Here is a 25,063-nt window from a genome sequence, read left to right on the forward strand (position 1 = left end):
CCACCCCACCTGCTGCCCGGTAGCTGCCAGCTCCAAACCCCCTCCTCTGCCTCCACACCCTTCAATGAGGCTTTTCCCTGCACCAGCTCCTTGTCCAGTTACCACCTTGTTTCTTTCCTCCCCTTCTTAACCAAGTTTCTAGAAAATGTTGCCTCCATCCTCTGACTGCTCAGCTCTCACTCACTCCTCTGTCTGCAATCTGACGGCATCCGAGGTGGTCGCCACTCACCTAGCAGTGGGCAGTTTTCAGTCTCCACTTGGCCTCTCTCCAGCACCCACTCCCACCCACACCTGGGCCCTGGTTCCAGGGGGCTGCCCTCACTGAGCAGGGAGATAAGAGCCACCGCTGCTTCTCCCTCAGATGACACCCTCTGGTCTTCTTTCTTTCCAAATTCCCCCTGCTCCTGTGAGCTTTATCCACCTCCTAGCTCATAAGCTCATAGTTAATTCTCTGTTTCCAGCCCAGAACCACCTGGTAAGCCCCAGATGCCTGGGAACACCTCCACTGGGCTGTCCCATGGGCCTCTTATGTCCACCAGGCTCAAAACCAAATTTATTCCAATTCCATTCTTGTCCTTCTCATTCCACACCCCTCATCCCTTATTTGCTGAGCCTGAATCTGAAAGCACCTCGGCTACTCCCTCTCACTCACTCTCCCTTGGAAACAGCCCCGCGCCATCTTGTCCCCTGCCCTGTCCACGCATGCCTTGAATCTATACCCTCCTCCTTGTTCCCAGACCACTGTCTTGGCTCAGGTGATCAGCACCTCCTCCCTGAATTGTTTCATCCAGCTTCGTAAGTGCTCGCCCTAAGTGCCCGCCCTCCCTTTGGACACCGCCGCTTCTGTTTACTCCCCATCTCACAATGCTGATCACCCCAAAAATACAAGGAAGGGTTGGAGGTGCCCTCTTTGCTTAGAACCTTTCACCAACTTCTCAGCACCACTTGGATTTGTCGGCCATTTACAGCCTGGCTTCTGCCTTCCCGTGCAGCCACATGGCCTGACATCCCCACTTACTGGTTGTCTTAGGCAACACTGAGGTCCTTCCAGCCCCAAACATGCTCTTGCCTGTGCCATCCTCTCCCCAGGCTGTCCATACCCCACCTTGTTCACTCACAAACTCCTCTTCATTCTCCAAAACCCCATCCAATGTCTTCCCTCTTAAACGTCTTCCCTGAAGCCTTTCTACCATTGCATCTGGAGTTAATTGTTCCTTGCTCTTGTTCCTGTTCACTTTTCTAGTCTCTTCTCACACCGCATTGTCTTTCTTGAGGAGTAGGAGTGTTTGTCTTCTTTGCAACAAGTTAAATCCCTCAAGCAGAGAGACTGGGTCCTTTATCTCTGTCCTTAGGGACTAGTGCATAGCAGACCTCAAGAAATGCTTCTTGAATTAAATTATGTAGCCAAGATAGGGCACTGTCTTCAAAAACTTAAGAAAAATAGTTATTTGCATCCAAAAGGATATGCGAGCGTATGCCTAGTTACCCAGCTATTAGCTGTGCACTCTAGTTCCACTTTTTCCTGCCCCCCACGCTGCCGGTCCCCTGAATTCTGCACCACCTTGGAAGATACATATTACCCTTCTTTCTGCCTGGTTACATCACTTTGTTATCTTTTTGTCTTAGTATGTAGTTGTTTTCTTTTTTTCCTAAATCAGATTTCAAGCTCACTTTCCAACCTCAGCATGTGGGAGTCTAGATCATGCTGATTTCCTTTTCAGCGTCCCTACACCCAATTATCACCCTCTGCCCTGTCTTTATTTAACTCCATTGCCTCATCTGTGCATCCAGTGTCCAGTGGAATCTTTGGTCTCCCTCACTAATTTCGCCAATTTTGAAACCACCAGCAATGACTCTGTAAAATTCTAAAGTCAATAACCTGCTACTCTAAAAACAGGAGCTTCTGCCCTAACAAAAGATGTGTCCATTTGTAATTACTTTCTTGGTTTCCCCCAAGAGAAGAATGTTGCAGCAGGAACAGAAGGATCACCACAACCTCTAAGCACCCCACACTAACTCATTCTGCCAATGGCCACACCTAATAGGTGACTTTGCCAGTGGGCCTGGTGTTGGGGAGACCATTTCTTCTACCCACTCATCGTTCATAGGACTTTCCTATGAGCCAGGCCTTGGGTTGGGTTCTCTCCACGCACATCTTACTTCATCATCATAACACCCTGGGCGGCAGGTGCCCTTATCACCAAGGTTCCCACTGTCCAGGTGAGGCAGCTCAGCCTACACTGCTTAAGTGACTTGTCCAGACTACAGTGCTAGTGATGAAGAGGCAGGCCCATAGCCCACCTTCAGTGTTTCCCACTGCCCAGGAAACAGGAGCCTATAGTTTGCATTAAACGACAGAGCTGGGAACATTGGAGACTTTGGAAACCAAAACATTGGGAGCAACATTGGCTCCCACTCAGGCAACTCTCAGATGCTGGCTTCCTTCCCTGGGCACACGTGAGCCACCAGCAAGTGCTTCTAGCCCTGGGAGATGTTTACTATAAGAGCTAGAACTGTTCTCACAGAGGGCAGCTCTCAGCGCTGTCATTCCGCTAAACTAAGAAAGACTTCAGCAGATGCCTCAGGGAATAAAATTGTGGGCTCTGAGTTCTCAAACAAAGACACCCCTGTCCCAGAAATGGTCTCATCCCCGGGATCCCTGCCCAACAAAACCTCCGAAGATGCCACTCCCCATGCCTCCGTCTAATGGAGGGAGAGGGGAAAGGAACTGCAATAACCTGGAGGAATAAAGTCGGAAGGAGACAGCCCCGTTGTAAAGAGACACACCAAGACTGGACTTCCCGTCAGCAAGGCACAGCATTTCTGCCTCAGCTGAGTGAAAGTTCTGTAGCTACTTCCTGCTCATTTACAGACTCCAAGAAATGGTGCGGGCCAGCTCCAAGGGATATGTGACCGAGAGTAATGCCATGGAGCTGGGGAGCAGGGAAAACACTCACATATGCCAGACAAGCCCACTGGTAAGAGCCCACTGAATGAAGTAGTTTTCCATGCAAAAATATTGGCAGTAAGGACAATGCAGGTATCTACCTGCAACAAAACAGATTTCCTGACACCATAATGAGCTCTGGGGCAGAGGTGGGAAGGCGGCAGTGACAGATTGTTGGAATAAGGAGTCGCTCCTCCTAACAGCCATACCCCTCTGCCACGTGCAGCTGCCACTCCTCCAAGAAGAGAGGCCCCTGTTTCTCACTCACTTGAGTCTGGGCTGGCCTACGTCTTGCTTGCACCAGGAGAATGTGGCAGAAGTGATGCTATGCAAGTTCAAGAGCCTGGGCCTGAGAGGCCTGCAGCTTCCCAGCTTGCCCTCTAGGAACTCTGAGTCCCCACGCAGTGAAAAGCTGCTTGATGAGAGGCCACTTGAATAAGGACCACGGGGCTCCCTTGCAGAACAAAAGCCCTGGACAGGCAGCAGCAAGCGCCAGATGTGTGACTGGCCACCTTGGACCATGCAGCCCAATTAGGCTGTCAAACAACTGCCACTATGAGTGATCCCAGGCAAGACCAGAGAAGAATGAGCCAGACTGGCCCAGAGTATCATAAAAAAGGACAGGCTGCTGTTGGAAGTCACTCAGTTTGGGAGTTAGTCACTCCGCACCAGTAGATAAGGGTAGCAGCAGGTGGGGCGGTCTGCCCTGGGAAGCAGCTCTGCTCCCAGCCGCCCATCCTTCCAGTCTGACCCTGCCAATCTCCCTCCCAGGGATTCTGGGGACTTTGGGTGAGAAATTATTTCATGGGTTTGGCCCATGGATTTCTACTGGTCTGTGCTGAAGAAATGGTTCACATTGACCGTGGTGTCAGTAATGGTTATTCCTGAGGGGCAAAAGGCATGGAATTGTGAGCTGGAGATCTCAGAAAAAAACAATAGAGATTCTTAAACAAGAAAGACAAGAAAAGAAATGCTGGTCTGAAGATCCTCTGCCTGCATTCCTGTCCTGGCCTCCAGCTTCAGAGCTGGTGCAGTGCCTGGCACAGAGCAGGCGCTGAGAAGGCAGTGCCACTCCCACAAGCCACAAATGCCCTGCATTACTAGAGATTCTCCGTAATGAAGCGACCACTGCACTCAGGAGTATGCGGAGACGATTGCAATGAGCACCCCCCCCTTTTCTCCAGCATTGCAGGCGCCCCTGGCCTTTCTGAACTCATTAATTTATCCATTTAGCAGACTTTGTGTTGAATACCTACTATGTGCCAGGCACCAGGTTGGATGCTGAGGACTAGAAGAGAGTGAGATAGTTTGTGTCCTCAAGGATCTCAGTGTACTGAAGGAGAAAGGAATGCAGCAGATAAATTAATGACAATTAATAGATAAATTATAAAGCATCATAAAGAGTTATGACAGCTATGGAAACAAGACTCAAGGGAAAGCTCCTCACTAGGCCAACTTGACATTGGTTCCCAGACAGAATCAACTTTGTCTCTAGAAGCAGTCTCTAGAAATGACAAGGTGGGACCTGGTTTTCCCTACTCTATGTTTCAGCTTTTTTTTTTTTTTGCAGTTTTTGCCCAAGGCCAGGTTTGAACCCACCACCCCCAGCATATGGGGCCAGCGCCCTACTCCTTGAGCCACAGGTGCCGCCCTCCCTACCCTATTTTCCAAGTGGGTGTGTCAGCCTACCCCTGACACCCAAGCATCCCACCTCTCACACTTGCAGGGTGGACCCCACCTCACCAGCTCCACTTGCTTCCCAAGCCTCTCTCACATGGCCCATGGTGGATCCTGCCAAGCCTCAGTTTCCCAGCCTGGAGAAGGAAGCCTGTTAGCTTCAGATCTCCTGTGTGGCAGTGCATGAGTTCACATCTGTCAATCCCTCACTTATCTGTGCAAGATGGAGAAATTGTAGCATGAAAGATTCAAGCTGGAAGGGGCTCAGAGAACAAGTCCAACCCACTCATGGGGAAACTAAGGCCCATGGAGGTGAAGACTTTACCAATCACACAGCTGCCCCTAATTTCTGTCTACATCTCCTCAACAGCAAGGTTTTCAGGAGAACAGGACGAGAACCCAGCCTTCTGCCTCTCACTTCAGTGGTCTCTTCATTTCCCTATGTTTCTTCTCAATTTTGACAAAGAGCCAGAAGAAGAGCAAAGAGTCCAGGGAGGCTCAGCCTCATGCCACTTTCAAGTGCTGTTAAAGATGGTGACTTCAACACAGCTGCACCCATTATAGCTTTCGAGGGCTCCTGCCTGGGTGAAGATTAGAGGCCATGGCTGAATAGCTATGGACAGTGTGCTTGGGGATGCTCAGATCTGAGGGATCCTACCACAATCCTATGACCTCATCACAGGATGCTTTTAGTAGCCTTGCCCAAGAACCAAGGAGCCTCTGGTGAATCGTTTCCCCTTCACTCTCAAGAGCCTTATGTTTCCTGAGCAAATGGTTTCCCCTAATCTCTATGGACACAGAGACTCATGAAATGGGTTGTTCCCCTATTTGCTGTGACTGCTAGGAAGCCCAGGGCAGGACTCACTGCAACCGCAACAAAGTGTATGTGACTTTACAGCATCTATTCTGAACACTAAGTTTACTCCAGGCTTCAGCTTAGCTTTCTACCCTTATTTTTTTTCCTCACTTATTTTTTTTCTTATACCATGTGTACATTGGAAGTCACTTCAAATCTTTTGAGAGGAATGATTTAATAAATAAGCAAATAAACAAATAGCTGGTTTTAATAGGAAACTGAAAATGCCAAGAGAAAAAAATATTTGTAGGTAGAAAGATCTACAAAATTGGGACAAGCAGAGAAAAACTTCTGTACATAAAACACTTACAGGGCTAGAAACAAGGGAAATACTGAAGATCCTTAACATCGTTCAGCACAGCTCATCAGAACAGACCCTGCCTGTGCCACAAATAACGGTCGGGCCCTACCTGAGCGTACCAGCTTCCATCACCTATGACCGGTATAGATGGGAGGCCTGGGTGCTTATTCTCACTCTGACCCCAGCTCCTATGCACCCCTGAGCTGATCACCTCTCAAATGAATCCACGACTTCCAGCCTTCCCAGCTCAGACATGGCCCAGCTTCCAATAGACCAAATGTCTTCTAGGAGGATGGGGAGCACCATCCTGCTTATACAAGAACATGCTTGAGAAGATTCCCCCACCTGCTGGAAATTTTACACTGAGCCTCTAAGTTATTGTCCCAGGCAACCTCTCAATAATTTCCCCTTTCCAGTTTGCTGCTTGTGACATTAGGGCATGATGGAAGGCCAGCTTCACAACAGCATTCAATCATATTAGCAGGAACCTGATTAGATTATATTTCACTGCATCCCAGAGGCCACTGTATTTCAAGGACAGACGGGCCGACCCTGCTAGAAGCATGCAGAGACCTACACTCTGCAGACCTCCAGGATTCTGACCCAAGCCTGCGGCAGGCACAGTAAAACACAAATGAGGCAGAGGGGTAGATTCTGACCTTGAGAAGGTGTTCCTGGCGTAGTGCATGATGCTGTCAAAGTCGTATGTCTCTCCCAGAGAGCTCACTTCCCCAGCTTCCATTTTTAAGAAATTATACTCCTGACCTGTGACACAACACTCTGTTAAGGCCTTTGAAAACCAAGCCAGGCACCTGAAATGAGGCAGAGGAGGGAGAAGGAGGGCCCATAGCAACTTTTGGGGGCTCCCTTAGCCCAATCAGTCAAACAGGGTTTGTGGTTCTTGTTATTTTTAACAGATTAGAATTTGAAACTTAGAGCAAGCCCTATGTTCTCCCAACACCACCACCCAAATGAGACTCAAAATGTTTCAACAAAGTTCGCATACAAATTGGTCATTAATCTGCTTGCCAAAAATTAAAAAAAAACAAATAAAACTTTGAGCTTCCAATTTGAAGAAATAAAAGAAAATGAATCAAGGAGTTAAATTTGATCCCAAATAGTTCACAATTCAGATTCTCTAAGTCTGAAGCATTTTTAAGGCAATCATATTTATCAACTAGCTACTTTCTGTTTAATATGAATTTCTTTATAAAATTATTTGACATAAGATAGTTTTTAAACATTTACACACTTTATCCGCCTTGCATCAGAATGTTTCCAGGCAGAAATACTGCTCTCACACGTACTCATGTCCCAACTGTATTGCATTCTGGTGCACTGTGCTGCCTATCAGCAAAAGGGACTTGGAAAAGCAGCCAGGAGAACTCTTTTGTTAACTTATCAGCTCTGATGCTGAAACAGTGTTCTGCTGAATTGTGTTTCTTTTAGGAAATGGAGTTGGATTTCATTGTCCTCCACAACATGGGAAATCCTTTCGCTTCTGCTCTAACCTGCCAGCTATGGCAGATGACCTCCCAGGAAGCCACACATGGATAGTGGCAGTGCCGGTGGCAAACATCAGCACGGGAGGGTGACTACTCCATCTTTAGCAATTGGCGGTGGTCAGTTACTGCAAGCCTGCTCCTTCCCTCCCTCCTGGGCCTATAGCCACCTCCCTGGCCAATGGCTTCCAGACTCTACAAAGGCCTCCTTACCTGGCTGGATGTTTTCTCTGATAATGGTGACATGTTGGTCTCTGTCTGGTCGGGTGTGTTCATGCCAAAACCCAACCACGTGGCCCAGCTCATGAGCCACAATGCCGAACTTATCACAGTTTTTCCCAATGGATATGGCCTGTGGACCTCCTCCTCGGCGCCCCACATAGGAGCAACAGCTGGGCAGTGGCAGAGATAGCAGGTCAGCAGGTTAGGGAATATTCAGAACAAGAGGCAACTCTCTCCAGCCCCTCATCATCAACAACCGTGTGTGTGTGTGTGTGTGTGTATGTAAACAAAAGACAGGCTTTCAGAGGTGAAATTGTTCTTATTGTCAAACTTCCCACCCAGTGCAGAAATCCTCCTCTGCCCTTTGCCAAATGGTTCCTCTTTGGTGGCGGTGGTGGTCTTGGACCCTCTTCAGAATCTCAAGGATGACATGGCCTCTCTCCCTGAAGTAAAGTGCAAACCACACCCACGCCTGAAGCCCCAAGGCCCCCACATCTCTGCTGGACCATCTCTAGTGATGAGAACAGAGGAGGAGGAGGATGAGGAAGGAGGCTACTGCGTCTCTGCAAAGCATGCATCTTGGTACCACTATCAGAGCCACCTTAGTGATGACTCCATTATTTTCAAATCAGAAAGGTTTAAAAAAGAAACTAACATGGCCCATAATTTCACCACTGAGTTAAACTCTACCGAACATTATTAAAAATACATGACCACTTTACAAAAGTTTAAAGTAGTAAGTCTTTCTCACCCCCGTACCCAATTTCTTTATCCAAAGATAACCATTGCTCACAGTTTCTGGCATGCCGTCCCAGAAAATTTTGATGCTATAGATATTAAATATAGACAGACATAGATAACTCTACAAGTATGTAAATTACACAATATACTGTGTACATTGCCCTTCATCTTGCTTCTTGTCCTCCTTAATGTAGCAATCTTTTTATAATAGCACATACAGACCTTCTTTCTTTTCAAAGCGACATAGTATTAAGTTTATTTCATAGTACTAAATCTCTTACAGTACTAAATATTATTTCATCAATTCCCTGTTAATATATAGTTAGGCTAACTCCAGTTTTTGCTATTTCTTTTTTTTTTTTTTTTTTGAGACAGAGTCTCACTATGTCACCCTCCATAGAGTGCTGCGGCATCACCACTCACAGCCCCCTCAAACTCTTGGGCTTAAGCGATTCTCTTGCCTCAGCCTCCCAAGTAGCTGGGACTATAGGCACCTGCCACACCACCAGGCTATTTTTTGTTGCAGTTGTCATTGTTTAGCAAGCCCGGGCTGGGTTTGAACCCGCCAGCCCTGGTGCATATGGCTGGTGCTGTAACCACTGTGCTACAGGCACCAAGCCAGTTTTTGCTATTTTAACAAACCCACAGGGGAGAGAGGAAGACAAACCAAAAAACAAAGAAATTAACAACAATAACAAAAAGCAAAACAAATAGTTGGACTCTTATTTATTCATGGTAGGGTCAACTTACAGCAGTGGGATTAATGAATAAAAGGGCATAGGCATTTAAAATTTTTATAGACACTATCAAATTGCATTCCCAAAATGTTGTCTACTTATTTACGTACTAATAATATCAAATCCCCATTTCCCCACACTCTGGCCAACACTAATTTTATCAAATTTTTTTCAATTGGATAGTTAAAAAATGGCATTTCATTGCAGTGAGGCTGGATAGTTTTTCCCATATTTTATGACATATTTGCATTTTTTTTCTTATAAACTGTGCTCAGATCTTCCCCTAATTTTCTTTTGGGTTGTTGATCTTTTTATTGTTGATTTTTAAGAATCATTTGTAAATTAGAGAAACTAGGCTTTTGATTGTCAAAAGTGTTGCAAATGTTTTTTTCACTGTTATTTTTCATTTGACTTGGGTTTTATTTTATGTATTGTTTTTGTTTTCTTTTTGTCATAAAAATGTGTTGCATTTTAAATTAAATTGGGTTAAATTTTAAGTTTTGAATGTAAATTTGTCAAATTTCTTCATTTTCTTAGTTACTGCTGAGAAAGGATACCCATGCTTCAAGATTATAAATAAATTCTACACTTATTTCTTTCTAAAACTCTTTTTATTTTTCCTTTTCTTTTTTTTTTAATGCTTACATCTTTGAATAGTTTTTTGGTGTAAAAAGTGAGGTAGAAACCCAGCTTTGCTTTTTCACAGATTATCTCAGTATTCAAATATCCCAGTGGACTAATCCATCTTTCTCTCACTCATTTAAAATACTACCTAAATTTGTGTATAGGCATATTCATTTTGAGCCCTTTTCCCCACATGTCTATTTTTTCTTAAGTTCTAAGTTATTGTAATTGTCTTCATTGTGCATTTTAATAATCTGTATGTTTAGATACATGTGTATCTATGACCCCATCTCTGTCCATCACTGCTTTCTTTTCTTTCTGTCTGTCTCTCTTTGTAGTTCTGCATGGTTCTTCCTCCATATAAACTTGAATATCATTGGTTCAAGTTGTAAAAATAAGTCCATACCTACAAACGTGCATACACACACACACACACACACACACACACACAGTGGAACCTCTCTGTAACCTGACCACCCAGGGGACTCTAACAAACTGGTCAACATACAGAAGTGGTCAACATAAGGAACTAGGCCTACAGTACTGATGTGTACATGTGGTGCATGTCCACTCTATAAAAATTAGGTCAACTTAAGGAGGTGGTCAGTGTAGGGAGGTGGTCAACTAGGGAGGTTCTACTGTATATATAAATAAATGTTGGTGTGCAAATCAGAATGGCATGAATTTATAGATTATTTTAGGGAGTTCCAACATCTTTACTATGTTGACTATTCCCATACCAGAAAATGGTACGCATTTCTTTTTTTTTTTTTTTTTTTTGTAGAGACAGAGTCTCACTGTACCGCCCTCTGGTAGAGTGCTGTGGCGTCACACGGCTCACAGCAATCTCTAACTCTTGGGCTTACACGATTCTCTTGCCTCAGCCTCCAGAGCAGCTGGGACTACAGGCGCCCGCCACAACGCCCGGCTCTTTTTTTTTTTTTGTTGCAGTTTGGCCGGGGCTGGGTTTGAACCCGCCACCCTCGGCATATGGGGCTGGCGCCCTACTCACTGAGCCACAGGCGCCGCCCCGGTACGCATTTCTATTTTATTTTTTTTTAGGTTCCTTGGAGTTTTAGAATTTTCTTCCTATAGGTCTGGCACATCTTTGTTAAGTTATTCTTTAGATATAATATCTATTATGTTTCTGTTAAAGTTGTAATATTTTCCCTATTATAAAAGCATATCAAACTATTTCATGTAAAGAGAAGCAATTAATTTTTTATTAACAAATTTTGTAATCAGTCACTTAATATAGTCTCCATGTGTTTTTAACAGTTTTTTAATTGATATGCTGGGTTTTCTAGGCATGCAATCACATTAACTTCCAACAATGCAAATGTTGCCTTGTTCCTGCCAACATTCGACATGTTTATTTCTTTCTCTTGTCTAATTATAACATTAGTTAGTATTTCCAGAACAATGCTAAATAATTGTAGTGACTATAAACATCTTTGACTTTCCCCTAATCCTAATAGAAACACTTAAAAGAATATCACTGATAAAATGTGATGTGGGCTTTTGGTTTGAAACTATACAGATATTCAGATATATGTATATTTATACATACGTATGTTAATTTTTTGTAATTCAAGAATCTACTTTTGACATTTATTTCTGTGCTACCTTGATTACTTTTTTTAAACAAAAAAATGCACATTGAATAATACAGATGCCTTTTAACATCTATTGAGATTTGAATATGGCCTCACTCCTTTGACTGATGAGTCACAGTAACAGATTTCTGAATGCTTAACTAGTCTGTCATTCCTTAGATAAACCTAGTTGGCAGGTAACTCTTCTTTTCTTCTACTGTTGGATCCTTCCTTCCTTCCAGACAGGGTCTCCCTCTGTCGCCCTGGCGAGAGTGTACTGTTAAATTCTTTATTTAGGATTTCACACGGCTATCAATGAGTGAGATGAGTCTATAATTTCCTTTTTTTCCTTAGGTGCCATCTTTGTCATTTGGGGGTAACAACGCTATGGTAATTCCTTAAAAGTAATTTGAAAGTGTTCCTCTTTCTCTGTGCTTTAAAAAGCTTAAATATCAGAATAATCTGTTTCTTGAAGGTTTAAAAGAATTCACCTGTGAAATTCTGGATTTGATGCTTAGGGGGAGATAACTTTATCCCTCCAATTTTCAATTTTTCTCAAAGTTATTGGTCTGTGCCAGTACCTTTTACCTTGACATCTTTCATATTACCTACACATTTTCACATTTCTTGCCCTAGAGTTTTGCAAACTACTCTTTTATGATTCTGCTAAATCTGTGGCTATTTTTCCTTTTTCCATTTGTAATTTTGTATATTTCTGTCTCAGTTAAACTCCTGAGTGGTTTAGCTATTGTTTTTTGTTTGTTTATTCAAATAATTTACTCTTGAATGTATTAGCCCTCTAATGTTTCATCTGGGCTGTTTCCTTGTGCTCTCATTAGGTTTACTTTGTTGTGATGGTGGTAGGTTTTATTTCTTTTCATTAACTTATTTGAATTGAATATTTCATGTTCAACAACATGAACTGGTGCTGTGGGCTTTTCCTCTGGACATAGCTTTAGCTACATCTCTTTCATTTTGAACTGTAGGGCTTTCATTATGTAGATATTCTGTAATTTTAATCTTGATTTTTATATAACCTAAAAGCTATAAAAAGGGGATGGAAGCTTTTAAATTACCAGGTAATGTTTATTCCATTTTTGTCATTATGTCCAGTTTCATTGCTTCACAATCGGGGAACATTTTAGTGCGATTTCTGCCTTTTAGAATCCATTAAGATGTTCTTAACACTTACAATAGATAGTCAAGGTTGATAATCCTTCAATAGGCACTTCAAATTGTGTTATCAGGTTACAGAATCTGATGACCTATAGAATCAACTCTATTAATTACATTTTTCAAATCCTCTATGAAGCTCTACTTATTTTTGGTCAACTTGACACTGATTTACTTGGGCTGACAGGAATGAAATAAGTATCCCGCTGCTGGGTGTTTCTGCCCACTTCCCCTTCTATTCCCTGGGGCTTGTTTTATGAGTCTTAATGCTATGCTATTTGGTGCATGAAGATTTATGACAGTTATATACTCCCTGTAGCTTGTATCTTTTCTCATTATAAATTGTCTCACCTTTTTAAAAAAACACTTTCTAACTGTAAAAACATAAACGGCAAAATAACAAAACCTAGCATATAACTAAAATTGTGGTTCCAGCTTCCTTTCTGTTAGCATTTGCCTGTATAGCTTCTTTCCTTTTAGCTTTAAACCTCTCTAGGTTCATTTATTCTTTCTAGGTCATTTCTTTCAGTAACCATCTTACGTAGAGAACATGTAGTCGGGACTGGGTTTTTGACCCAAGGTGAGAACCTTTTTCTTTCTGTAGAAGAGCACATTGCACTCACATTTACTGGCATAACAGACACTTTAGTCATAAGCCAGACATTTTATTACACGCTGTCTTCTCTGTAGTAAGTCTGTAAGCCCGTGTCCCTCAAATTCCACACACAATTTTGTATATGCGTATGTCTATTCTTGAGGGAGAAAAACCCAGTGTATCAGATTCTCAAGGGGGGCCCTGACCCCCAGTGGGTAAGAACCACTGCCTTACATCTTTCTCCCTGTGACACACCACCAGTTCCTCTCATTGCCCTCCTAGGGACAGGCCCCCTGGTCTCCCTGGCCCCGCCTGCTTTGCCATTGGATTGAAATTTCACTGAGGGCAAGGAGTTTCTAGCAAACTCTGGACTCCTATCAACAGTGGAAATGGTTTTACAGAGAAACTCAAGACTCACGAATCATCTGTTTTGTTGCTTCTGGTTCTGCTGAGGTGGCCTTGCTTTCACTTACTCACCCACAGGTCCTGTAACTGAACACAATGAAGCTTTCCTCGTCGGTCCTTTCTATGAAGGTCACACAGGTGTGCTTCTCCCAGTGTCTCATGGCCTGCTTAAAAATGGCCCTCTGGCTTCCTGAAACAACAGAGCGCTTGCTGGTCACTTCCATGAGTCCATACTTTCCTAGATGCTTTAAGACATGCTGGCTTAAGACAAAGCTTGTTCCAATGATCAAAAAAAAGCTTGCTAAATAATACTGTATCGTTTACTTAAAATGTAAGAAGACAGCAGATTTTGTGTTCTTACCCGGCCCCCCACACAAAAAAGGGTAACCATGGGTGATAATGGATGTGCTAATTAATCTGATTGTAGTGATTGTCACATAATATATCGAATCATTACATGGTATACCTTGAATCCATACAATTTTTATTTGCTAATTAAATATTTTTAAAAATGTTCTTTAAAAGCTTGCTCTGGTGACCCAGAGTAAACCCAGAATGCACTAGGGATAAAGATCCCCCTTGCTAAAAATCCAACACAAATTTCCCAAATTGCCAAACCTATAGAGAAAGAGTTTGTGAGTTGGAAGGGAGAATAAAAAAGATTTTCAAAATATCGTGGGCTTCCCAGTTTTCCCTTTGTATTGAAAGTATTTTCTAAACTTTTACAAAACTTTACCCAGGTTAATTGATTTGGAAATCGTAGGCTTTTAAAGTAGGGGGCATCAGCTCACCAGGCCTGCATCCCACCCCCTCGTTCTCCTTTAGCCACGTAGCTAAACATTCTATTAACATTTTGCATGGACATTCATGTACTTTTGCTCGGAGTTCAGAGTCTTCTGGAAGATCCCTGAGCCCAGTTTTCAATAAGGCCTCCTCTGAAAACAGTTGAATGTCATACTTTCTCTGAACCTGTCTTCATATTTCCTTGAATGGAAATTTATTGAATAATAAAACCCCAGCCTGATAGTTACATATAGTCAGTAATTTCTTTTCAAAATCTATCAATCTGGCAGAAGACTATTTTTATTTTCCTAGAAGCAATGAGAAAGACATAGAAAAAAAGGTGTCTGGGAAGTACACAGGATGGTGGAGCATAGGGGCCTGAATTCTAGAGAGCCCTCATTGCAAAACAAAAACAAAACAAAACAAAACCGGATGCGGGAGAGGGTCCCATCCTAGTCCAGGGCTCTGTGGTATCATTTTATTGTTTCCAAAAACACAGGTATAGAATAAAGAGTAACTTAGCTGTCCATTTTTTTTCTGACATTTTGACACTTTTGGTTCAAATTCCTTATAGTTCAATCACTCACCGAAAAGCAATCCAACAAATTAGAGAATAACATAAATCCCTGAGCCAACAAAAGTCTAGTATATAAACTGAGTTCACATGGATGAAAGTAATATATATCTTTGGTCAGTAAAACACACCAGATCTGAAAGAACACAGCTAAGATACCAAAGAACAAAAGTTCCTGGTGGATTATATATAATCCTCCTGTTTCAATTCCTTAAGTGCCCACCTTCCTTTGCTATGACAACAGGGAGCCCTGAGGACAGGAGAGATCTTGGGGCCCCTAATAAGTGTCTGGCAGGAGGAAGCCCTGGGTTCCTGCTGGGGGACAAAAGGGAACTGGGGGACAAACGGGAATTGCAGGACAGCCTCCAAGGACAGAGGCAGGGGAGGCGGGAGGCAGGAGGAGTTGGGCTGTCTCCAGGCCCCAGGGCCCCTGTCCAGGTCTCAGTCCCTTTTCTCACTTACTCATCAGTGGTTTTCAGTGGTTCTGGCAGGTCCTCAGCGCATCTGCCTTCATCAGCTGCCTCTTAGAGAAGTCAGAGAGCCACAGGGAAGGGAATGACTCAGAAACAGCACTGAGAGCCTGGGAGAGCCACTCAGCATGGACCTTCACTGAGGCATTCACAGGCCTGTGGTGTTGTGGGGCTGCTACGTCCCCCTCCCTGTTCTGGGTGCAGGGGCCACAGGAGGGGAAGCCAGACAGAACAAAGACCCCTGCTCCTACAGAGCTTGGGCAGAGACAGAAAAAAAGGAAAGTTACTTCCGGTGATGGCAAGTGCTGTGAAGGTTATAAAGCAGGTGTGGGGACAGACGGCAGCTGATGGGGCAGTGGAGAGTCAGAGTAGCCCTTTCTGTGACATGTTCGTTGATATGACATTTGAACAATGAGAAGCAGCAGGCCAGGTGCAAATATGGGTGCGCTGAGGGGGCTAAGAGGGGACATGATGGGACATAGCTGGGCTGGCGAGGCCAGAGTGTGGGGGTGGAGGGGCCAGGGAGAGGGCCAAAGAGGCAGTGAGGCAGGTGAGGACTTCTGGGGCAGGGCCTCACAGGGGACTGTCAGGAGTTTCAGTTTCACTCTAGAGGCAACATGATGCCGTGGGACATTTTACATATTTTAAAGATAATTCCAGTATCAAATAATGTTTAATTACTATGTGCCAGGCACTATTCTAAGTGCATTATCTAATTGATTTAATTTCCAAAACAACTCACATGGTAGAAATGTTATCATCCCCATTTAGAAGAGGCACAGAGAGGTAAATAATTTGCCTAGGATGTCCTGCTGGTAGTGCTGGAGCCAGGATTTGAGCTCAGGGTCCCCCTAGTCACCGGGTCCAGGGCACTCATCCCAGCAAGGATAGGTGAGCTGCTCACAGGCTTCCATCTGCCTGGAGGACTTGTCCTCATAAACCCATTGTACAAACCTTATCTATCCTTCAAGACTAGGGTCACAGGCCACTCCCAACATAAAGCCTCAAGAACAAGGTGACTAACTTTGAGGACATAGCCCCAACAGAGACTGCAGTTTCCCCAGATCTGGTGGACCAGGGTTTGTAGCCACAAGGGAGCATGGACGGGTAGGCCCACTGTGGCCCCAGGCATCTCTCAATCCCACCTGAACCGTTCCCAGGACCCAGAAGGACCCTCTCAAGGTACAGAGGCAAAATCCCCAAGCCCCACAGCTGGCCTTGTCTGGGGCTACTGACCGGTGAAGTTCCCTCCAATGACGTAGGGAATGACTCCTCCGGGCCATATCCTCTCTGTCCTTGAGGTTGTGGCTCTTCGGACCCGGGAAGAGGAAGACCCAGCTGTGGTATTCGAGGTCCCAGGACTGTGCGGAAGTGTGGCATTCTCCTTGCCATCTGAAAGACAGTCAGGTTACCCTTTGCTTTGCCCTCGGACTCCTCCTGTGAATGATGGTTAAAATTGTATTATCCACAGATCCACACAAGGAGTATTAAAACATGTTCTGGGGCGGCGCCTGTGGCTCAAAGGGGTAGGATGCTGGTCCCATGTGCTGAAGGTGGCGGGTTCAAACCCAGCCTCGGCCAAAAACTGCGCAAAAAAAAAAAAAAAAAAAAGTAAAAAAAACAGTTCTAAAGTGGGTATACCATCTGTTCAGGGCTTGGCACCCCAAGGGGGTATTTTCCAGACAGGGGGAAGAGTTAAGTGTAGTGAGCGTACAGGCCTATGATACAGGAATGGGTGGAGGCATTCGTTTCTTTATTCCATTAATTTTATTACTTTTTTCTACTTTCATTTTTTATTCTGATGTTTCCTTTCTAGCTTTTTCTCTCTTTAAAAAAATAGATATATATTTCATATATTTACATAATGTTCTCCAGGTGCACAATTTAGTGGGTTTTAGTATTAACATATTCACAAAATTATGTAACTATCATCACTATCTAACTCTGTAAGATTTTCTTCACTTCAAAAAGAAACCCTGCATCCATTAACTGTCACTCCCCATTTCTCCCTTCCCCAGTCTTTGGCAATTGGTGATGTTTTGTTTCTATGCATTTGCTAATTCTGGACATTTCATATCAACATAATCACGCCACACGTGATCTTTTGTGTCTGGTTTCTTTCACCTGGACCATCTGTGAATACTAATGTACACATTTTGATGGACATAAGCCTTCCATTCTTTTAGGTATATGCCTAGGGGTGGGATGGCTGGGTCATGGGGTAACACTATGCTTAACTTTTTGAGAAACTACCATACTGTTTTCGAAAGCAGTGACACCATTTTACTTTCCCATCAGCAATACACCAGGGTTCTAATGTCTCCACATCCTCCCCAACGCTTGTTATTGTCAATCTTTTTTATTTTTATTTTTTATTAAATCATAGCTGTGTACATTAATGCAATCATGGGGTACAGTATGCTGGTTTTATATACAATTTGAAATATGTTAATCAAACTAGTTAACATAGCCTTCATGGCATTTTCTTAGTTATTGCGTTAAGACATTTATATTCTACATTCAGTAAATTTTACATGTACTCCTGTAAGATGCACCATAGGTGTGGTCCCACCAATTACTATCCCTCCACCCATCCTTCCCCTTCTCCACCCTTCCCCTCCCTCTCCCTTTTCCCCATATTTTTGGGCTATAATTGGGTTATAGCTTTCGTATGAAAGCTATAAATTGGTTTCATAGTAAGGTGGAGTACATTGGATACTTTTTCTTCCAGTCTTGAGATACTTTGCTAAGAAGAATGTGTTCCAGCTCCATCCATGTAAACATGAAAGAGGTAAAGTCTCCATATTTTTCTAAGGCTGCATAATATTCCATGATGTACATATACTACAATTTATTAATTCATTCATGGGTTGATGGGCACATGGGCTTCTTCCATGACTTAGCAATTGTGAATTGGGCTGCAATAAACATTCTGGTACAAATATAAACAAATATATTTGTTATAATGTGATTTTTGGTCTTCTGGATATATACCTAGTAGAGGAATTGTAGGATCCAATGGCAGATCTGTTTTTAGATTCCTAAGTGTTCTCCAAACAACTTTCCAAAAGAAACATATTAGTTTGCATTCCCACCAGCAGTGTAGAAGTATTCCATTTTCTCCACATCCATGCCAACATCTATATATAAAATAGCTTTTTATAAACTGAAATTTTTATTGAGATAACTGCAGATTCACACCCAGTTGTAACAAATAACATAGAGAATTTCATGTATTTTTACTCAGTTTTTTCCAGTGTTTAAATTTTGTTGACACTATAGTACATTATCGCAAACTAGGATATGCACATTGATACAATTCACTGATTTCATTCAGATGTCCCACCACTACTTATACTTGTGTATGTGTGTATGTGTGCAGTTCCATACAATTCATACTTACATGTATTCATGACCACATTCATGATACTGGACAGTCCCATCACCATAAAGATCCCTCATGTTGCTATTTTATAACCACAATTCACCTCCCTTTCCCTCCATTCATCCCTCAACTCTGGCAACCACTAACATGTTCTTCATTTTTAAATTTTGTCATTTGAAGAATATCAAATGGGAATCATACAACAATTCCCAACAATGGGAATAAATGGGATCATACAACATATAACCTTTGGGGACTGGCTGTTCTTACTCAGCAAAATTCCCCGGAGAGTCATTCAAGGCGTTGCATGTATGAATAGTTTCTTTTTATTGCCGGGTAATAGTCCATGGTAGGCATCTACCACAGTCTGTTTAACCATTCACCTACTGAAGGACATCTAAGTTGTTTCTTGGTATTACAAATAAAGACATTATGAACATTCATGCACAGGTTTTTGTGTGAAGTTAAGTTTTCACTTCCCAGGGATAAACACCCAAGAGTAAGACTAATGGGTCATACAGAGATTGGGTCTATTTCTAGGTTCTCTATTCCATTGTGCACCATTTATACCATGCTGTCTTGATTGCTGGAGCTTTGCAGTCAGCCTTAATGTGGGCTAGAGTTATTACTCTCCTTTAGTCTTCATTTCCATGATCGTTTTTACCTATCTTTCCATATAAATTTTTATGTGTCTTTCCATACAAATCTTAGAATAAGCTTGTCTTATGCCTACAAACAAATAAACAAACAGAAGAACCATGCTGGGATTTTAAGAGGAATTGAATTACACCTGTGGATCAATTTAGAGAGAACTGGCACCTTTACTGTAGTCTTCCAATTGATGGATGCAGTACGTCCCCCCATTTATTTAGGTCTTTGGTTCCTTTCACCAGCATTGTTTAATTCTTATCATACAAATCCTGTACATATTTGGTTACTTATTATACACAAGTATTTCATTTTCTTTAGTGTTATCATAAATGGTATTGCACTTTTAATTTTGATTTCTGCAAGCTCATCATTAGAATATAACAATGTGAACAGTTTTCATGTGTTGGTCTGCCATTTTGCTGAATTCATGTATTGGTTCTAGAAGTTTTTTGAAATTTTTTATCCTTATAAGTTCCTCAGGATCTTCTATGTAGATGAACATGTCATTTGCAAATATGACAATTTTATTTTTTTCTTTTTCTTTTTTTTTTTGCAGTTTTTGGCAGGGGCTGGGTTTAAACCCGCCACATCCAGCATGTAGGGTTGGCGCCCTACTGCTTTCAGCCACAGGTGCCGCCCTATTCTTTTCTTTTTTAAAAATTTATTTTATTTTTTTAAATTTCAGGTTAATGTGAGGGTACAAACTAGGTTACCATGTTTGCATTTGTTAGGTAGAGTCCCTGTTGTAGTTATGTCTTGCACCTAAGAGGTGTGCCATATAACCTTACATTGTGCCCATTAAGTAGGAGCACACCAACCCCCTTCCTTGTTCTCCCTTCTCCCAACTTGAATTGAATTGCATTTTTCTCTTAGGTGGATGTGAATTAGATCATACACTGGCTTCATATTAGTATTGAGGACATTGGATACTTGCTTTTCCATTCTTGTGATACTTTACTAAGAAGAATGTTTCAACTCCATCCAGGTTAATACAAAAGCTGTAAAATCTCCATCTTTTTATGGATGAATAGTATTCCATGATATATATTTACCACAGTTTGTTAATACATTCCTGGGTTGGTGGGCATTTAGGTTGTTTCCACATCTTGGTGATTATAAATTCAGCTGGAATGAACAACCTAATGCAAAATGTTCTTATGATAAAATGTTTTTTTTTTTCTTCTGGGTAGATGTCTTGTAATGGGATTGTGGGATCAAATAGGAGGTCTAATTTGAGTTCTTTGAAGACTCTCCATACTTCTTTCCAAAGAGTCTGTATTAGTTTGCAGTCCCACCAACAGCATAAAACTGTTCTCTTCTCCCCACATCCACACTAGCATCTGCAACTTTGAGACTTTGTGATGTAGGCTATTCTCACTAGGGTTAGGTGATATCTCAGGGAAGTTTTGATTTGCATTTCTCTAATGATTAGGGACAATTAGCATTTTTTCATATGTTTCTTAGCCATTCATCTGTCTTCCTCAGAGAAGGTTCTATTCATGTCTCTAGCCAAGTGATAGATGGGATTGTTTATTCTTTTTTGTTGTTGTTGATTAAGTTCTCTGTAGATTCTAGTTAATAACCTTTTGTCAGATTCATAACATACAGAGATCTTTTCCCATTCTGAAGGTTGTCTGTTTGCTTTAATTGTTGTGTCCTTAGCTGTACAAAACCTTTCAGTTTAATTAAGTCCCATTTGTTTATATTTTTATTGTTGTGATTGCCACCGAAGTCTGCTTCTTAAAATCTTTCCTCAGGCCGACATCATCAAGAGTTTTTCCCACACTTTCTTCTAAAAATTTTATCATTTCATGTCTTAGATTTAAATCTTTTATCTATCTTGAGTCAATTTTTGTAAGTGGTGACAATCATACTTTGAAGAACTAGAAAAAATAATTCTTCATTTCATATGGAACCAGAAAAATACTCATGTAGCCAAGGCAATTCTTAGTAATAACAACAAAGCTGGAAGCATCACTCTACCAGACATTAGGTTATATTACAAGTCCACAGTGATCAAAACAACATGGTATTGGCCCAAAAAATAGAGACATACACATATAGAATTGAATAGAAAACCAAGAGATGAAAATGGTCTCTTAGAGCTACCTGATCTTTGATAAACCCAACAAAAACATACACTGGGGGCTCGGTGCCTGTAGCTTAGCAGCTAGGGCACCAACCACATAAACTGGAGCTGGCGGGTTCAAACCCAGCCTGGCCCTGCCAAACAACAATGATAGCTGCAACCAAAAAATAGCCAGGTGTTATGGTGGGCACCTGTAGTCCCAGCTGCTTGGGAGGCTGAGGCAAGAGAATCACCTAAGCCCAACAGTTTGAAGTTGCTGTGAGCTGTGATGCCACAGCACTCCACCAAGGGTGACATAGTGGGAATCCGTCTCAAAAAAAGCAAAAAAACCAAAAAACAAAAAACATAGACTGGGGGAAAAATCCCTATTCAATAAATGGTGGTGGGAGAACTGGATAACCACATGCAAATAGGACAATTTTATTTCTTTTTTTCAATTTTATTTCTCCCTCTCCAATTTTTATGCCTTTTATTTGTTTTTCTTCATTACAGTGTTCAGATTACTTCACAGTGTTGAGACAGCCTGGGCACCATGGCTCAAGCCTGTAATCCTAGCACTCTGGAAGGAGAAGGCAGGTAGATTACTTGAGCTCAGGAGTTGGGAGACCAGCCTGAGTAATCGTGAGACCCTATCTCTAAAAATAGCTGGGCCTTGTGGCCAGCACCTATAATCCCAGCTACTAGGGAGGCTGAGGCCAGAGAATCACTTAAGCCCAAGAGTTTGAGGTTGCTGTGAGCTGTGATGGCATAGCACTCTACTGAGGGCAACAAAGTGAGACTCTATCTCAAATAAAAACAAAATAGTAGGAGTATGAGAGTAGACACCCTTTCCTTGTTCTAGATTTTATGAGTTAAGCATTCAGTATTTCACTATTAATTATGATATAATTGTAGGTTTCCTGGTGGCTATTCTGTATCAAGTTAATTCCCCTCTATAACTTGTTGAGTTTTTATTGTGTTAGATTTTATTAAATGCTTTTTCTGCTTCAATTTATGTGATCGCAGGATTTTTCTTTTTTAGCTTGTTGATATGTGTGTTATTCAGATTGATTTGCAAATGTGCACACCCAAGATAAATCCCATTGGGTTATGGTCTTTAATTCTTTTTCGTACATTGTTGGGTTTGATTTGCTAACATTTAGTGAAGTATTTCTGCATGTTAAGTTTAATTAGGTTTTAGGTATGTCTCTTATAAACAGCAAATAGCTGGGGAATTTTTCTTGCTGATCCACCTGAGAATTTCTCTTCCAACAGATGAACTACACTGATTTTATAATTCATATACCTGGACTTGTTTTCTTCCTTTTGTTGTGTGCTTTCATTTTGCTTTTTACATCTTTCCTCCTTTTTTGTTCCTTTTCTGATTTCCGTTAAATTTAAAAATTTTTCTATATTTACTTTTTATTTCCATTATTCCCTTTCTATTCTTTAGTATCATCTTTAATTATTATTTTTTCTTTTTTGTAGTTTATGGCCGGGGCTGGGTTTGAACCCACCACCTCCAGCATATGGGACTGGTGCCCTGCTCCTTTGAGCCACATGCACCACCCTATCATCTTTAATATTTAACATTCATACTTAATGAAGTATAAAGAATTAGTGAGGCTGGGTACAGTGGCTCATGCTTGTAATCCTAAAACTCTGGGAGGCTGAGGCAGAAGATCATTTGAGGGCAGGAGTTGGAAACTAGCCTGACTAAGAGCAAGACCCTGTTCCTACAAAAAATAGAAAAAAAAACTAGCTAGGTGTGGTGGTATGAGTCTGTAGTGAGCTACTAGTCTGTATGAGCTACTCTGGAGGCCAAGGCAGAGGATTGCTTGAGCCCAGGCATTTGAGGTTGCAGTGGGTTATAATGAGGCCACTGAACTCCAGCCTGAGCTACAAAGGGAGAGTCTAACTAAAAATAATAATAATGATGATAATAATAATAATAATAATAATTAGGAAGCTAGAAGACAGATTTGAAGAAATCAGATTCCTCAGTCTCATTCTCAGAAACACAAGGTTTTTAATACACCTTAATTTGTAGAAAAAAGATGCTCCTTTTTGTGCATTATTGTTTATTTGATTTCAAACCCCCCAAATTAATTGCTATTCCCTACAGTTCATTTGTCTGTCTGTTTGCAATACCAATTTATATTTCCCTCATATTCACCCCTTTCCTTCCTAACTGCTGTTTCTTACATCATCCCACTTCTGCTTAGAAATGCATCTTTTATTTTATTTTATTTTTTTTTGTAGAGACAGAGTCTCACTTTATCGCCCTCGGTAGAGTGCCGTGGCCTCACACAGCTCACAGCAACCTCCAACTCCTGGGCCTAAGCGATTCTCCGGCCTCAGCCTCCCAAGTAGCTGGGACTACAGGCGCCCGCCACAACGCCCGGCTATTTTTTGGTTGCAGTTTGGCTGGGGCCGGGTTTGAACCCGCCGCCCTCGGTATATGGGGCTGGCACCCTACCGACTGAGCCACAGGCATTCTTTCATGATAATAATAAACTCAGTGTTTACCTGTAAATACCTTTCATCCTCACTCTTGAAACAAAGTTTAGCTGGGAGTGTTTAGAGTTCTAAGTCGACAAATATTTTTCCTTCAGTGCTTCTGGTCTTCACTTTCACCAGTGGGAAGTATCTTTTTAGTTAAATGGCTACTTCCTTACCCATTGTCTATTTCATATTTTGTTCTATGTTTCTTCTTTTATTATCTTTGATGTTTCTCAGCATCATTTATAATTGTCTAGATGGACGTTTGTTTTAATTCAGTGCTTGGAACTCAGTATGATTCTTGAAATTTCATGTCTGCTTTCAATTTTGGAAAATTCTAATTTATTATCCATTTTTTGCCTCCTTCCCAGTCCCTCTGCGGAAGTTCTCCCATCTCCTAGAATTCCTATTGACTGCACAGTGAACATTTTCATTGTATCCTCCACATCTCTTCTTTTTCCACGTTTATGTCTCTTTATTTTTCAGTGGTAAAATTTGTATACTTTCCTAAGATCTATTATCCACTTCACCTATTCTCTCTTTCGTGTGTTCAACAGACTATTTCTCTCATTCCAGCTTCAATGAACTAGTTACTATTTATAAAAGACCTATTTAGTGCTTTTTCAAATCTGCCTTCTCTTTTTTTACATTGCCCTATTTTATCCACACTGTAGTTTCAGATACTCCCTTTGGCTCTTTATTCATTTTAGTAATATTTATTATAATCTCCTTCAGATTGTTTTATTATTTCTACATCTTGGGGTAACAATTCTCCAATTTATTGTGTCTGTGGATTCTTCCTCATGGACTTTTTGTATTGCAAGTATTTTCATTTTTAGGAGAGGTTATTCCTTTCCATAGGAGTCCCATATGCCTTAGATCATGGGTATAACCCTGGTTTACTTTTTCTTTTAGGGCTCTTGAGATTCTATGGGCCCCAGATCAATTTTTATGTGTTTCTCAGTTTAGGATTTTGGTACACAGGAAGTCTAATTTGAGAATCCATACCTGCATGAGGAACAAGATTTGGGATTCGGTTTCTCATAGAAGATATTTTTACTCGCACTTAAAGCCTAAGAAAGATAAGCAGGATTTCTTACCCTCCTCCAAGCCCCTTTGAGGGTATTCGACTTATGCAGGAACTTAGTCTCTACTTCCTGCCTCACTTGGGACCAAGGCCACATGTCCTATACTTAGATGGGCATTAAATGGGCCTTAAAATCCCAGCCTTGAGTTCGTCAACTCCAGGTTCAGT

General features: G+C 41.8%; 1 protein-coding gene across 1 annotated transcript in view; it reads right to left on the minus strand.

The window, feature by feature from the left end:
• Positions 1-25,063, minus strand: part of TLL2 (tolloid like 2) — a 148,010-nt gene that overhangs the window by 42,651 nt on the left and 80,296 nt on the right. The window contains exons 4-7 of the mRNA XM_053584534.1: positions 16,439-16,594; positions 13,448-13,565; positions 7,497-7,675; positions 6,441-6,546 (exon numbers count right to left, since the gene is read on the minus strand). Of these exons, the coding sequence (XP_053440509.1) occupies positions 6,441-6,546; positions 7,497-7,675; positions 13,448-13,565; positions 16,439-16,594 (559 nt within the window). The remainder of the gene's footprint in view (positions 1-6,440; positions 6,547-7,496; positions 7,676-13,447; positions 13,566-16,438; positions 16,595-25,063) is intronic.

Source organism: Nycticebus coucang, chromosome 3 (genome assembly GCF_027406575.1).
Source record: "Nycticebus coucang isolate mNycCou1 chromosome 3, mNycCou1.pri, whole genome shotgun sequence".
In the NCBI taxonomy this organism is placed as follows: Eukaryota; Metazoa; Chordata; class Mammalia; order Primates; family Lorisidae; genus Nycticebus; species Nycticebus coucang.